This window comes from Prunus dulcis, chromosome 7, assembly GCF_902201215.1.
Source record: "Prunus dulcis chromosome 7, ALMONDv2, whole genome shotgun sequence".
Classification (NCBI taxonomy): domain Eukaryota; kingdom Viridiplantae; phylum Streptophyta; class Magnoliopsida; order Rosales; family Rosaceae; genus Prunus; species Prunus dulcis.
This window is the reverse complement of record NC_047656.1, coordinates 10,278,625-10,295,407: the sequence shown is the minus strand read 5'-3', so window position 1 is coordinate 10,295,407 and position 16,783 is coordinate 10,278,625. Positions and strand designations below refer to the sequence as shown.

Genomic DNA, 16,783 nt, shown 5'->3' with positions numbered 1-16,783 from the left:
ATGCCCCGTCATTAGGTAAGTTTTTTTTTTTTTTTTTTCTTTGTGAAATTGAAAAGTCTCATGGTCTTCCATTATTGGTCCATGGTATGGTAAATGAGTACCTCATGCCCCCCATTCAAAAGTTCAAATGTAGTACGGACCAACAGGGGCCCACCCAAGAAGAGAAGTGTTTGTTTTTACCAAGTATAAGTTCATGTTCATCCTGGTTCTTATCCCCTTCGTATATTTTCCAACCTTGGATTAATTATATATGAACTTTTAAAAGAAAGTTCTGATTGGAACAATGGTTATGTTTGACTAGACTAAACAGATTTCTTTCCCAAATCTTATTCAATACAATGGACGTCCCTGCATGCATCCTATATGATTCCATATACTTTCATTTCATATATTGTAAATGATGTGAGAGAGTAGAAAATAGTTGGGGTTTCCAATTTGACAAAAACATAATAACAAGATCAGAACAATGCTCAATTATATTAATACTTATAATCTGACCCAATAACATCATAATACGCAGATGTGGATTAGATCAGTTGACCAAGATAATGTGCTCGTCTTTTCATCAGAATTCAATCTCCATCCCCATACATTAGAATGGTTTAGCATATTGCATTGTTAAAAGAAAAAAAAGAAAAAAAAACATAACACATGTGCAATTTATTTTGACCAAATTTATTCACTTAGTGATAGTCTTCTAAAATTGGACGATAAACCAAACATTATTCAGGAGTATTTATTATTTTGGTTTAGAGACTTTCTTAGGGTTCTGAAACTGCAACCAATTTGCGTCTGGACCATTAGAGATGTGTGGCAAAAGAGATTCTTGGGACAATGATGGAGACCCCTATAGCCAAATCCTTTTCAACAGAGCCAAAGAAGACTCAATTATCTCTCTAACCTGGTTTTGACATCTCAGTCAAGCAATTTAACCTAAAAGTTACAGACAAGAAAACAAGATAAAATACCAAAATTTCAAATTAGTGAGTTCCGGTTTACAACATTTAGCTTAGCAGTAATTTTCTTCACAGCCCGAGTCACCAACACGCTGTGTTGTACCAGAATAAGAAATAAGTGGTCCTATATTTTATTTTTATGTAGGCCTAACGTATTAGCTAGTTATTAAAAGAATGCTCACAGAATGATGTGACAATATTTATTCACTCAATTTTTTGACAAAAAAATTGGATTTTCATTAGATAATGAAATTATCTGTAGGATGATTAAAAATGCCTAGAGGGAGTGAATATGCCAATTTAAGATTATAATCAAATAAATAAAAATAAATTTCGGTAGCAGGATTGATATGGCTTATCAATCCTGAAACGTGGTAAAACCCCACTTCTGGGGAAAATCCACGAGACTCCTCAGTACTCACACACTTATCCTAGACACATTCTAGATAATGTTTACTGACTTCTTCGTAACTCAACTTTTATCATGGGATGATCTTCGACACTCCTTATGTTGAATGCAATACTGGTTACGATTGCTTCAAGCTTGCCAGAGGAAAACGGCTACCATGGTCTTGATGCCCTCAACCGTATGAGTCACCGAACAATGCAAATGAATGCAATATGAATGATTAAAGTGTTTGATAAATCACAAAACAAACATGAAACACTTGATGATTTATCGCAAATATATACACAACAGCTTTTCTTAGAATTCTATATGCTCAAAAAACAAATATGTCAAAAGCCATAGATATGAAAATAAAGGCATCCTTCTTTTATGCAAAAACGTGTTCTCTCTAATAAGAGAGAAGCACAAGAGTCCACCAATCCTATTCACTCATCACAATCAAATTTGATCCAATATGGACTCTAACTAACAGACGTAAAAACATGACCACATATCCTATTGAATTATGCCTATCAAATGTAAGTCAATATAAGGACGTCAAAATCGGAGACCACTAATACTTTTCAATAATGAATATCAATTTTGATTCAACATGGACTCTGAGTGATGATGCCAAACAACCACTCTTTTACGGAGAAACAATATCTCCTAAAATAAGTTAATTAAATCAAAATAGAGTCCAACTAGGAAAGTAAACTCAAGGGACTAATCCTATTAAAAATAGGGCTAACATAAAAGTGCTTAAGTGAAAATAACTCCAACTATGAATCTATAAGGAATGCATGATTATGTCATGATTTACCTGAAATCAAGTTCCTCATATCGATCAAGGCATGCTTCGGAAAACTGGAATTGAATGTTTTGCGTCAAAACTTATAGTAAAACATATTCACATACTAATTCCCAACCTATGCTAGAGTCTAGGAAATGACAATACAACTTTCATACTAACAGATAATCATAGTATTACATGGAGAAGAGCATGTAAGGAGTGGCTTCGTTAAAACCTCTATTAAGCTTAAAGTGACTAGGAGGAGGAGGTTGCCATCGTTTATAGGGAAAGAGCAAAGAAGACTGCCTATGATGGATTAATAAAATTTCCTGATACTCAGCATCATGGTTCTTTGCACTAAAGACTATTTGTTTAAGGGACAAAATAGGAGAACCAAACAGTGCCGCATTACGAGCATTCCATAAGGACTAGAGAATAATAGTAAACAAAGAATGCTGGGAGCTAGGAAGGATATCCCATACTGCTAACAGCCAATTGGCGGAATCATAGCTAGGTAGAGCAACGAAAAGCAGAGTCCAACCCAATATGCTCAAAACTATGGAGCTTATCGTACAATCGTGAAAGGCATGCTAAGCAGTTTCAACCTGGCACATGAAATGAAAAAAAAAAGATTTTCTTAGGAAATTTTCCGCCTATAGAGCACTTCACGAGTAGGAATATAGCATTGTGGCCCAGACGCCATAAAAAGTGTTGCATTTTGGGTGAAAGTTTAAGCTTCCACAAATGTTTCCATAGCTTTTGAGATGAAGAAGAGGAAGACAAAGAGGCCGTCTGAGATTGAAGTTCCAAAGCTGCCCAATATCCACTGTTAACCATATATACTCACCATTACGAGTAAAGTACCAAATACGGCGGTCCCCAGTATCACAACTCAGAGAAATAGACATAATAAGCTCAACTTCAGGGAACGTAAATAAAAGGTAGACCTCAACAACATTCCAATGACCTGTAGCAGTAATAAGGGCACTAACTTTGGAGTACGTAGGGAGACAGGGAAGGGAATGAACAATAAAAGTGAGGTAATGAGGGTCCCACGGGTGGCCGTAGATTTTGACTAGCCGATCATTTCTAATTCGCCACCGAAGATTGCTAGATAGACGCTGAGCACAGAGAGCAAGATTAGCCATAGGAGATTCCCTACATTGCCACCCCTCTTGAATTATTTTTTCATAATCTTCATCAGCTGTGCATTGTTCCTCGAACTGAAAACGACGCGGACTCCGATGACGCCAAACTTCATCTCTAGGCCGTGCATCAGGAATGATGAAGATTGGTTGATAATCAGAAGTGTAGGTCGAGAGATGATATATGGTATAATTACCCCACTATTGAAGCAAGGCTATATTACAGAAACCCCTGTCTAAGCGCACTTGAACATTTGCGTCATCTCTGCGATTATTCGTCCAGGTAAAGGGGTGACCCATAAAATCAAATGGTAACAGATTACAGTCATCAACCACCTATTGAAATTGTTCAAGTTGACTGATTGATCGAATGTGAGGACCCTTTTTTTCATCCACAACTAGAATCTCATTGAAGTCGCCACAACACAACCATGGACCAAAACCCACCTGACTAAATCAGCGGAGAAGCTCCCAAGAATGAATCCGCTGGCTAGGGTCAGGATGACCATAGAATCTAGTTATTCGAGTAACAAAGGAATTGGGGAAAGTAACACTAACGTCAATATGTCCTGGAGAGGAAGAGAGCAACACAACCTGCAAACCAACCTTCCAGAGAATACGGAGACCCCTAGATAACCCTTCACGAGGAACACACAGGACGCCTCCCACACCAAGCCTTCGGAGTAAACCACCCATTTGGACAGCAGTCTAAGAGTCTCAGTAAGGCAAACAATGTCTGGTTTCTTGTCCTGGTGAAGGTTTTTGAGGTCACAGAACGTACGGCTGTTGCCAAGCCCCCGCACGTTCCAGCTTAACATAGACATAGAAAGAACTAAAAGATGGATCCACTATAACCATTGATCTAAGCAGGAGAGAGGATGCCGCACCACTAGAGCAAGAAAACCATAACAACATAACAAATCAATCATAGAAACATTACGGCGCTGAGTCGCCTAGGAGACTACAAAAAGAAATCCAGAATCGAAACAAATAGCAACAAAGCAGGCGATGTGAGGAGGGCAAGAGGGCAAAGAGCCCTAAACACAGCCTTGTGAGCGAGCGGGAATAGACCAAACTCGAGTCGAGACCCAATTGACCATGATGATGGCTTGAGGCGACTAATCCGCAGGAAAAAAAAGGGGCGAGCAGCGGGGATGAAGCCAAGTTATTGGGGTTAGTAGCCGGATGACAAGAGAAGACGATGACGATGACAACCCAGGCGCAGAGAGAATGACGGCAATGGAGCACGAGATGATGGCGGCGAAACGCAAAGGGAAACCTTAGATATGACGCAAGGCTCTCCTCGCGCAGCGAGAGAGCGACCCAACATTTATTTACTCAATTATGAACTCATTCTTCAAGCATGCGTTATGTGAGTTGGTTAGTGCCATATGTCCAACTGTTTCACTTGAATTCAATTTCCCCATCCCGTAGATTAAAGTACGCTATACCGTTACTTATGCGTGTTACAAACATAAATTATGAACTTGAACTTTTATTATTCCTAAGAAGTAAAACACTCAAACATTGTTTGAGGAATAAATATATTTTGAATGACTTATATCTAAATAACAAACTCTTTTTTATTTTATTTTATTTTTATTCTGACCTCGACGGTTTCATTAGATATTTTATTATTAGAAGCCCTCTTTTTTTCCATTCCAATTCTTTCACCACAGCGAACCCCAGTTAGATTAAACATGATACACTTTTTAGTTATAGGAAGAACCCAATCACTCTATTTCGGATCCAAAAAACAGCTCTTAGAGATCTTTTCTTCCTTTTGGAAGACCAGCCACAAAGGATATCTTACTTCTTTTGGTTTGTTAAGGTTCTCACAAATCCATACTGTTAGTTTCTTTTTTCTGGTATATACTAGAATTATTAATCATTAAACAGAAAAAATGTGAGACATATTTTTAAAAGCTCTATGGGTTGCATTTCTTGAGCACATGTATAACCTTGGCTCTTCAATTGATTCGCAAGAGAAAGGTTTGCTCTGGCTGGCCAGGGCAGAGCAGAGGTCAGTGTATCATTGTCAAAACTCAAAATACATAATATACACATGTAGGACACACTGGAAGGCCCCAACACTTAGCCATTTGGGAGGCTGTTTACGCACTGAGATGATAAAATTCAATTCAATATATCACGGAGGGGCTTTGAGGGCCTGCCAATCAGCTATCAAACTCGTGTAAAATCATATATTAAAAGCCTGAGGCCAATAATATTATTGGGTTTCTTTTTTCTTTCTGGCTAACATTTATATATGCAACCTTCTCCTTAGCTAGAGTAGTATATAATCCAAGTATTTAATATTTCATATGGAGCTAAAGCTACCATCCGGCAGAAGGTACAAATATTATTAATTACAAATTGGGAGCTTCCAAAAGGTTGGCTTACAGCCAGGCTGTGGTGCACATCACAAACAGTAGCTGAGAGATTGATACCAAAACCTGTCAATGGTGAAACAATGATTCGAGACAAATTTCAGCTTTGGCTATAGATTATGGAGCCTATAAAAAAAAAAATAAAAAAAAATAAGCAATATTGGGAGAGAAGAAAGGGAAATCAAACATAGGACTTTGGATGTAGGGATAAAAACTCTTAACCACTTGAGCCCTTAAACTAAGAATAGATTGCTGCGTTGAAAGTGTTTGATTTTGATTTAGATTTCTGAGAAGCAAATATTGAATAATTTTTTGGAACAAGATGATGATGAGCATCATGATGAAGCATTTGATGAACAAACAAGATGATATTGACATGTACAATTTGTATGCATCTGATTGGAGATTGCGGCTTACAGTCCGACTTTCATGCTCATGCAAAGCAAGATAAAAGAATGAGGCAAAATGGGAATAAAGATAAAGTAGGCGGTGTATGTTAAATGCTTTAAATTAGTTGAGAGAGAGAAAGAGCCAAAGAGCTTCTATCTTCACTGGTTGAGTCATGAACCACCAGAGAAAAGTTAGAGCAGTGCCTGTCCAACAAATTTCTGAGTGTTTCTTTATAAGGCCATCTGGTTTAGTTAATGGTAGGATATAAAAACTGCTATATCAGCAAGAAAATGAAATCTGAACCAACTTTCATTGGGCAAAACTATATGTAGCTATCTACTGCTTTCAAGAAAATTGGGCCATTTCTACCATCCAATAAAATATTGTCAACTTGTTTGGATTTCTTGCATCTTTAATCCAATTGCAAAATGATCAAAACCCAATCCAAGAAGTATTTGCAATGCAAGTCCCATGTACTTTCTGCTAACCTGCATAAACCAGACGATGCTAAAGTCAAATGGTAATGCTAGTGCAGTATCATTATTTATTTATAATAGCTTTTGTTTGCAATGTTAATTTGGAATTTGTTTCATCCTAACAATATGAACATCCAAGATCCAACTAAGAGAAAATTTTATATAATATTATTCCCTGCCGTCCTATTTTGCCTTTGATTTAATTATGTGTTATCTTCTCATCCACATCAGCAGAAAGATATGGAATTGTACACATTGGATGGCAAAAAGTTCTTGTCTAATTTCTTGACTTTCACCGTTGAGTGGTCCTTAGTCTATACATACATACCAATTCTAAGATATAGTTTATTGACGGATCTTTCAAATAAGCTTATTTGAGGAAACACCCTTGTACGGCCCACTCCACATCATATTTCGCTAATCCAAATTGTCTATTTTGTAGATATTTATTCAAAGGTCATCTCTATAAAAATAACTTGAATCCGATATCATTTGACCACTCAATTGAATTATTGAAATTTTAGTACTTTCTTGAAGCATGTTCATTGATTTTGTAGGACACAATTGGATGTCAAACGGTTTTCAATTTGTCTGATTTTTTGCAAGGATTATCTATGAATGTAGACTTAAAAATAAGCTTATATAGTTATTCTTTCATCCAGATGTCCACACGTTATTATCGTGCATGCATTGTAAATAAGGAGAAAAGCAGGATGGGAAGTAGAAAGTACATGGCGTCCGCGCACGATAATTTCAAAATGAAAGCTGCTGGGAGGAGTATAATGGAGAAGAAGACATTAAGCATAATTAACTATTGTGAGGCTTAGCACTGTGGAAAGACAAGTTTGATGAAATTGTTTACAATGTTTGGGAAATAAAGTAGGACAAGAATTTGCTCAGAGTGGTAACTTATGATGTAAATAACAATATTGTTGACAGCTACAATCATTGTGTCCACATTTCCCTTTTTCTACTGGTTATTGGTGTCTGCATCATGAGTGCTATAAATATATATATATATATATATATATATATATATATATATATATATATGCTGCAACTGTAACCTTCAGGCCTCATTAGCGGACCAAAATTTTTCTACAAACTTGAGGATTTTCTCAATAGAATATATGCCACTTCTGTTACTCTTGTGAAATCTTGGCTTAAAAATAAATTACAAGAAGAAGAGACTTTTCAGGATCTGAAGTTTTCTTATGCTTCTGGCTTTCTAAAAACTTAAGTTGGTGCTTCTTTCATACACTGGATTGCAGCAACCAAAGAGACTCTGCCAACATGAAGGGCTAGAAATTTCCTGCAAATGGTGAACACAATATTAATGGTGGATGCTCTGTTACAAGCTTACAGCAAAATAATAACACAACTCTCTTCAAAAGACCTTATAGAATGAACTTGTTTGGTGTCACACAACTGTGCACTCTATTGATGAATATCCCAAACTTGTTTAGAACAAGGCGACAAGTTCCTATAACTAAACCAAATTTCTTGATGGACAAGGAACAACCAAATTAGTATTTTCCTGTTATTATCTGAAATAATCAAGAAATTAAATCATACTAAGAAGTTGAGACATTCTTAACCAGTAGTTAATCAAGTTATAAACTAAATTTTTTTTGAGTTCCTAAACAGGACACTAAATTTGGAGATTCGTACCCAATCTACAGCTGAAAAGTATGGCGGAGTGATAAACATATGATGAAAAATGAAAACATGAATGTATACAGAACTTGAAACAGACCAAAATAAACAAGGAGCAATTGATAGCATCAAATTTGGTATCAACTTACTGTCTCTGATTTAGCACTCTGATTTCCGACCGCCGATCTCACCATTGTTTCACCAGCTTTTCTCTTCTCCTTTGGGCCAAATTCCTTTCTTTTAAGAGTGTCACCTTCAATCAAGAATGCTTCATTCAGCCTACTTTCTGGTCCAATTTTATTGGAATAATTAGTACCAGGTCCACTAACAAAACTGGGTTGTTTTGCTGGTTTTGAATTGCTCGAAATCTTGTTCGGGACAGTAGTACTATCGCTGTAGCTAAATGTTCCTCGAACATCAGAAGTACCCTTTGGGCCTTGTTGATCACTTTCCTTCTTTGCTTGAATATTCTGACCATAAGATGAATAAGACTTAGCCAAATCTATTGAAAAACACGCTTCGCTGAATTGATAACTTGGAGTCAAAGTCATGTCTTCAGAAATAGGAGTTGCTGGATCTTTTGGATTCGAAGAAGTGATGGCCATGCCTGCATCTGTTTGATCTGGTCCACCATGTCCAAGTTTGCTAACTCTAACATTGAAATTTTCTTTGGGAGAATATAATCTCTCATCCCAGCCAATACTTTTAAAGTTGCCCCTAGAAACTTTCTGCCTTACCAACTGCAACAGTTCATTGCCTTCAATATTGTAATTTTCTGCAACACTGATCCCAAAAGAAGATGCTGAAGAATGCTTAGTCTGCCTTGAAAACGTGCTGGTGGACAGCAGTGGAGTTCCATTTTGGGGAGGTTGAAGACCTGTCTGGTTAGAAATGGCACAAGAAATATGAGTATCAAACTCACAAATGAGACATCTATACAGCCACCCATCAGAACCTGGCTCATTGCAGAGATCACAACATAAATCGAATGGGGGTGAAAATGACAATTTCAATGCATGAGGGTGGGATGGAATAGCAATGCAAATGGGCAGGCCTGAGCACAAGCCATGGAAGTAAAGGCCGCAATCGGCGCAATCATAGTAAAATCCGGTGACATGATTTCCGCAAGCCTGACAATTCAAGGGCCCTTTGGTGCTTGAAGGTGGAGAAGGATGGAGGTTCAGGTAGTGGCTTGGATGAGCCGGGTGACGCGTTTTTGGGGGCATGTTGTAGCACACTTGGTGCAGGAAAAATGAGCATGTTGGGCAGCTGTAGTAGTCCTTACCAGGCAGTATCATGAGATTGCAACCTGCACAAGTCTTGTTCTGTTTGGGAGGTGAATTGGTATGCTCCAACGGATGTTCATGGCTAAAGTGGTGAAACTTTAGCCCCTGGTTTTCCATTCTTTCCATTGTTAGTTTTGCTCCTTGAAGCTTGAAATTAAAATGTCCCTTTCTGTTTCTGGTATGAATTTAAGTTTTTGAGGCCTCAACAAGTTCTTGAAATATCCGCAATTGGACCTCCTGATCTTGAAGAACATTGGCATATTACATTTGCCTTGACAAGTGCCAAGGCTAAAGTTTAATATAGGAGCAGGATTCTTCTTCACCGATTGGACTGTTTAAGCAGTATTTGGCCGGCACATACAGTCCAATGCTTGTTTGCGTAGGCAGTAATTTGCTTCACTTTAATTCTAATTGGAGCACTTTATTTATTTATTTGTATGCTTCTGCATATTTGGTACATCAACACCACCATCCACATTGATAAAAACTATTTAATATAAAAAATTAAAATCCTTCTTCAGAAATTATTCATGTTCACTCACCTGTAAGATTTTTTTTCTCTAACTATTATTCAATTTATGGCATGATTTACCCTTTAAGATTTGTAAGTGAATCTAGAACATTTGCTTAATTGCTTAAGAACGGAAATTGATGAACTAAATGATCGGGTCAGCAAATTGACCATAAACCTTAAAATTCACATATAATTCGGAACTCGGAATTTTTGGAATCTTGAGATACATTCTAATTCCAATATAATTTCATTTGAAATTTTAGTATTTTAGAACTTTCGGATATCAGAATTGATTTAGACTTGTCAAAATTGGAAATTTTCAGATTGGAATCCGCAAAATCTTAGAAAGATTGGGAGGAATTCATTTATGAAATTTCCAATCCAACTTGCACCCCTACACTCAGCCTAATGGAAGATGGAAGGTTTCTTTACAGAATTCGTCGTATGAAATAAAAATAATTGTCTAATTACCGAGTTGAATACGTACACTGGGCTTTATTAAAAGGATCCTATTTGGTTATTATTGGGCTTGAACCAAGTTAATAATTCTATTCCCAGACTTTTTCAACGGGGGCACACATGGCGGGCTTCTCTTATATTTGGGCCAATGTTACAGTGTTTTCATCTTGGGTCATTTAAAGAAGCTGGTGTATATAAGGTAGGGAGCTTCTATAATGAGGGGCTATGTTGAGTGATTACAATAAGGGGTTTCAATCCAACAGTCCAATAATAACTTTACACTGGATCGAACAGCTATTAAGGACCCACTCATTATAACCCCTTACAAAAACCCCTCATTCTAGCCTGGCCTTATAAGGTATGTGTCGAACTAAAGATACAGCAAAGAATCCAAACAAGCTTGTGTATAAGGTATTGAAAAGAAATGGATCTTTTCCTTTCTTCGTTCACTAGACTATATATATATATATCTGTTAGCTAAAGATACAACAAATTCTATCTATTTATATGTGTGTGTGTATGTGTGTATCTCTATCTTTATCTTTTAGTATTACATTTCCATATTGTCATAAATTTATATTGATATTTCTGAGAGAGAGAGAGAGAGAGAGAGAGAAGAAATGGAAATTACACATATTCACGACCATCCATTGATGTTCAAGGAAGAAGTGGAGAAAAACATTTATGGTGCAAGTCTTTTCTGCAATGTATGCGACGAGGCAGTCGTCGGCCCTTACTACTCTTGCAACCAATGTCCCCGCAGCAGTAGCTTCATTGTTCATAAATCATGCACCGAGCTATCCGTTCAGATGCACCATCACCCCTTGCATGCAGAGCATCCACTCACTCTCATCAGAAATGCTCGAAATTATACTTGTAATGTCTGTAGGGAAAAGTTTTACGGCCCCACCTTGGCTACCTTCGCTTACTGTTGTTCCAAATCCGGATGTGACTTCATCCTCGACCTCAAGTGTGCCTCCACATGGCACAAAGTCACTGAAAATCATTTCGGTGATCATCCCCACCAATTCAGCCGCTATAAGAAACCAAAACTGAAATTCGAGTGTGAGGCATGTGGCGAGGAGGGACGTTACTCCGTCTATATCTGTAGTATCTGTAAGCTCTGGGTCCATAAGAACTGCACTTCATTACCAGGCCACCTCAAAACAGGAGCGCACCCACACCTTCTCATGCTTAAGTGGTCCCTTGAAGGCATTATTAAAATCCGCCAGGAAGTGTGTAACCTATGTTATGAGAACATGTATGGAAGCGGCTGTTTCTATTATTGTGAGCCTTGCCATTACATTGCCCACAATAGATGCGCAGTTATGGTGGGCATTGATGACCTTGATGATGACGAGATGATTGAGGAGGCCTCGAATGCTGATCATCCCATTAATCCTGATGTGCATCACAACAGATCACCAATAAAGATCTACATAAACAGATAAAGCACTTTAGTCATCAACATTTGTTAACCCTCATCAGCGGTCATCATGAGGTAATTAAATATGACGGTGATGATAACAGTACACTTAATTGTGATGGTTGCATTGGACCTATTCCCCCCACGGATGCCTTTTATAGCTGCATGCAACAACAAGAAGAAGAACAACGAAGCTGTCATTTCTTTCTTCATACAAACTGTTCTCGATTACCCACAAAGACGCGTCATCGATTTCACCCAGAACACCTAGTCACACTTCTCTCAAAAGCGCCTTCTATTGATGGTGTGTTTAGGTGTGACATATGCAACACTTTCAGCCAAGGTTTCGTCTACAATTGTGAACAATGTTCCTTCTACCTTGACCTTCAATGCAATTTTCTTCCGGACTCGCTTAAACATGAGGCCCACGACCATTGCCTCATCCTAAACAGAGGATCGATGCGTTGTGTTGGTTGTGGTTGTCGACCAGATTTCCGCTTCAGTTGCATGTATCTAGGATCATGTGTGTTCTCTGTTTATTGTATTAAATGTGTCAAACTACCTCTTATCACTAGGCATAAATATGACAACCATCCTCTCAAGCTTACAGATGCTAGTGTTACAGACGATGATGAATATTATTGTGAAATTTGCGAAGGAGAAGGAGATCCAGAATATTGGTTCTACAGCTGTGAAGACTGTGACTTCAATTTCCATCCTGACTGTGTTCTGGGGAGGTATCCTCAAATCAAGTTAGGAAGCACATACAAGCATGATGCTCACCCACACCCTGTCACCCTTGTTGATAAGATAAAGAGTGTCATTCCTAATGACAAGCGATACAAGGATATTAGTCCTTGCGTGAAGTGTCATGAACCTTGCGAAGGATTGGTGTATGAATGTTCAGAATGTAATATAAATATCCACCGAAACGGATGTTGCAACTTGCAAGAACAAGATTAGCGATGGACTGCGGCCGGCCAGCAAGACTTTAGATTTGTGTGAAAATAAAAAGTGGGTCTTTGTAACCATCTTTGTCTCAAATATGTATAAATATATTATATATGTGATTAAAAAAATGTTATTTATACTTGTATATACTTCATTATATCATATAACTTCCTGAACTTTCGAAGTAATTTCAAATTAGTATTTGAAAACTCATGATTTTAAAAAGAATCATAGTTTTTTATTTCATTTTTTTTGAGTTGACAAGTGCCAAGGCTATAAAGTTTAATAGGAGCAGGATTTTTCTTGATCGATTGGACTGTTTAAGCAGTATTTGGCCGGCACATACAGTCCAATGCTTGTTTTCATTGGCAGTAATTTGCTTCACGTTATTCTTGTTGAAACTAGTATGTTTATTTTAAAATAAAATTATTCAATAATTACATTGAATTATCTTTAATAGTGGAAGTTAAATTTCTTTAATACTGGCTGTTTTTTCTCAATGGCTTGTTTGCTGGTTTTAAAGTCTCCAACAGCTATTTTATTGAATACTATATATATTAGCTATAGCTTGCACAAGAACCAAAAAAAAAAAAAAAAAAAAACATCCTTCTTCCTCTTCCCTAGCAACATAGTCAGAAAGGTGTTTGTATTTGGGTCCTTACTCAGTGCAAGAAAGAACCTAGACAGAGGAGATTCTGGGAACGTATTGGCATTTTTTCAACTGCTTGCACAAATTAGATAGAGCTGTGTAATATTGTTATCCAGGTAATATTGTTCATAGCTACATATTGTATTGGATCTCAAGAATCGTTCATAGCTACATATTGTATTTTCTGTGTAATATTGTTATCTTAATTTAATTTCTGCACCAACAATTTTAAGACGTTCTATCTGCCATAGATGTTGGGAATCAATTTTAAAAGTAGATTTTGGATGCTGCTCAAATTATTTCTATAATCATTCATGTATTTCCGGCGGGTAACTAATTCCTGCATATTGAAGGACACCGAGGTAGCAGGACTAAATATTTATCTAATCTCGTTGGCTAATGGTTCGATTTTGGCAATTTTGGCTTTGACAATACCCATGGTTGGTATGAACATGAGATAAGTGATTTCTGCCTCGGTAACTCCTAATAAGCTTATTGGTTTATTATATTTGATTTACTACTTCTAGCTACTGGCTTTTCCTTTGAGCTTTTGGAATTGAATTTTATGACGATTACAAAACGGGAGTTTTCTTTTTATGTTGGCTGGAGAGTTATATTTATATTTGTATTGCAGACTATTAAAAGTCAATTTATGTCATATACGGTATGAGGTTGAGAGCTTTTTATGTTCAGACTCATTAAAAACTAAAGTTTGGCAGTGGACTTGCTTTGATAAAAAGGGACTTTGAGAGCAAGGCACTTGAGTTAGATGCCGTGGAGGGTATACAGAGAATACTCAAATAAAATGATCAATTATATCAGTGTTAGTGGTATTTAACTTTGAGTTTTGGTGTAAGGGTTTCGACCCTTACATCCTTTGAAGCATAATTAGCCTATCAGGTGAAATTTTCTTATATCATGCAACATTATTTTGAGACTAATTTGAGTTCCATCTTGATATGAAAGTGGGCGTGATTAATGACATTCTTTGTATTAAATTTTGGTGGAGACATTTTATTGTCTTAAAGAGTTTCTATTGAGAATTGAGAAGCTGCAGTGACAACTTGAATATATGCCATGTAGTCACTTGAAGTGCATAATAAAGAAAGCTTCAGCAGGTGGACCCAAAGAATTGATATATTTTAATGAGTACCAACATTTGAGAGGTATTTTTGATTATATGAATTGATATATAGTGAATTTATGTTATACTTTAATGTATAGTAATGCACATGTGATCTCTAATGATATTAAGATGAAATCTACTAATCATTCTTGATAGATATATAGGTTTACAAGTGGACCTACTCTGGAGCATTGGTATACTATTGGGGGTCATGTGGTACCTTAAAAGGACGATGAACCTTGGATTAAACTTTGAGAAGTTTCCCACGATCCTAGAAGGATATAGCGATGTTGATTGGAATACCATGTCAGATGATTCAAGGGTTGCTGAAAGTCTAAGAAATAGACTATTCTAGCTCAGTTATCAATGAAGTCAGAGATGATAGCTCTATCAATGGCTAGTGAAAGCAAGTTGGTTGAGAAACTTACTGTTAGATAGCTCCTTGTGGGAAAGATCAATACCAGCTGTTTTATCCACTGTAATAGTGGATTATGCATGGTTTGATGAGAATTTAGCTTATCCTTTGACGAAAGGACTAGTACGAGAAAAGGTTTCGAAAACCTCAAAAGGAATGGAACTAAAACCCCTGGAAAGTTGAGTCACTTGTGATGGTAACCCAATCTATAGAATGGAAATTCCAAGAAATAGGCTCAATAGGTAATAACAAGTCATGTAGTGATATGAGTGAAGTCTTGCTAGTATTGTTCCATGTCCAACCTTAGAAGCATGAAATCCTGAAGCGATATAAGGTTGAGTTATTTCAACACTTTTACCTTATGACCCCTTGGACCGAGAATCTTGGATCCGTCACTGCTCACGTGACCATTTTAACGGATATTTGGATGAAATTGACTAAAAACTAACAATGGGGGCTAAATTGGTGATAAAATTTAGTCATGCCCCGATCCGGAAATAAAGAATATTCCCAAATCAGGGCACTTGAATTGAACGGAATAAAATAAAAATATTGAAAAATTGGTTAAAATACATTTCCCTTATAAATAAAAAGTAATAATCTTACAAGTGTACAATATATAAATAAAAGTTTATCACTCTTAACTAATCCAACTTCTCCGATTTAGTCATTGTCTTGCCCACTAATTGATCTGAAAAACAAAATATGTGAGGGATGAGCAAAAACCACCGCTCAGTGAGTAAATTATGTAATATGCGAGTCAAGCAATGCCATTTTACACATTCTAGAACATATAATAAAAGATATACAATCCAAATTATATCAAATCATTACTTCATATCTTGGTTATCCTTCACAAATTGTGCCTAGGACGTGACCCCTATTTGCCTCACTACCCTATGTCCATCGTCTAGTATATTTATCCTGTGGATACCCCGTCACTGAAGTTCTCATATTCTATGAGTAGTACGTATTGCACAACAACTCCAAATAATATATATTATGTGAAATATTGCACAAATTAGACATGCTTGACTTGAAAATAGAGAGAGATTTGTAAATAGAACAAATCCATGATTTTCACATTTATATCACAAAATAAGAACTTTTAGAACACATTACATAACCCACTCACCATGATAATTATCAAATATTACAAGACAACCCACACGTTCTTCATCTTGTTTATGTTTCTTCCTTCTCTCTCTCTCTCTCTCTCTCTCAAACACTACTTCGTGGTAAAAATCTATTCTAAAGAATTGAAATGAATGATTGAAGCAAGAAATGAGGGTATTTATAGGAGGCTATGGAAGTAACAAGCATATTAGAATCTTAAGGGAATAAATAACTCATTCCTTTCCACCAATGATATCATAAGGAAATATGTGACTCATTCATTTCCACCAATAATATCTTAACACAACTTGTATGTCATAATGATTGATTAGCATCAATTTTAAGTTTATAGACGTGGAGGCTACAAGAATGGTGCCACCTCCAACTAAGGTAATAATTCCACCCAAGACCTAGATATAGATCTTCACAATAAATATTAAATAATAATTTCTTTAAATTAATAATATATATATATTTATAAATTTAAAAAAAAAAACAGGTCTTCACAAATTTACTTTAAGAGCTAAATTGACTGAAAAAATAATTCAGAGTGTTACAACAATCATATTGTATTTTGCCAACCAAATGGAGATAACCATAAAAACATCACCAAACTCAAGTAAGAAGACCAGTGCAATTAAAACAAA

At 36.6% G+C, this 16,783-nt stretch overlaps 2 protein-coding genes across 2 annotated transcripts; one reads left to right on the top strand and one right to left on the bottom strand.

Annotated features, from left to right (window-relative positions):
* Positions 1-7,742: 7,742 nt before the first annotated feature.
* Positions 7,743-9,684, bottom strand: LOC117633542. Its single transcript, XM_034367183.1, has 2 exons — positions 8,344-9,684; positions 7,743-7,850 (listed from the first exon to the last, which is right to left on the bottom strand). The coding sequence occupies exons 1-2, from the start codon at positions 9,604-9,606 to the stop codon at positions 7,767-7,769; spliced, it is 1,347 nt and encodes a 448-aa protein (XP_034223074.1). The 5' UTR covers positions 9,607-9,684; the 3' UTR covers positions 7,743-7,766.
* A 1,389-nt stretch (positions 9,685-11,073) lies between these two features.
* On the top strand, positions 11,074-11,904 carry LOC117635351. Its single transcript, XM_034369681.1, has one exon. It carries the CDS (start codon positions 11,074-11,076, stop codon positions 11,902-11,904), a length of 831 nt encoding a protein of 276 aa, XP_034225572.1.
* The last annotated feature ends 4,879 nt before the right edge of the window (positions 11,905-16,783 follow it).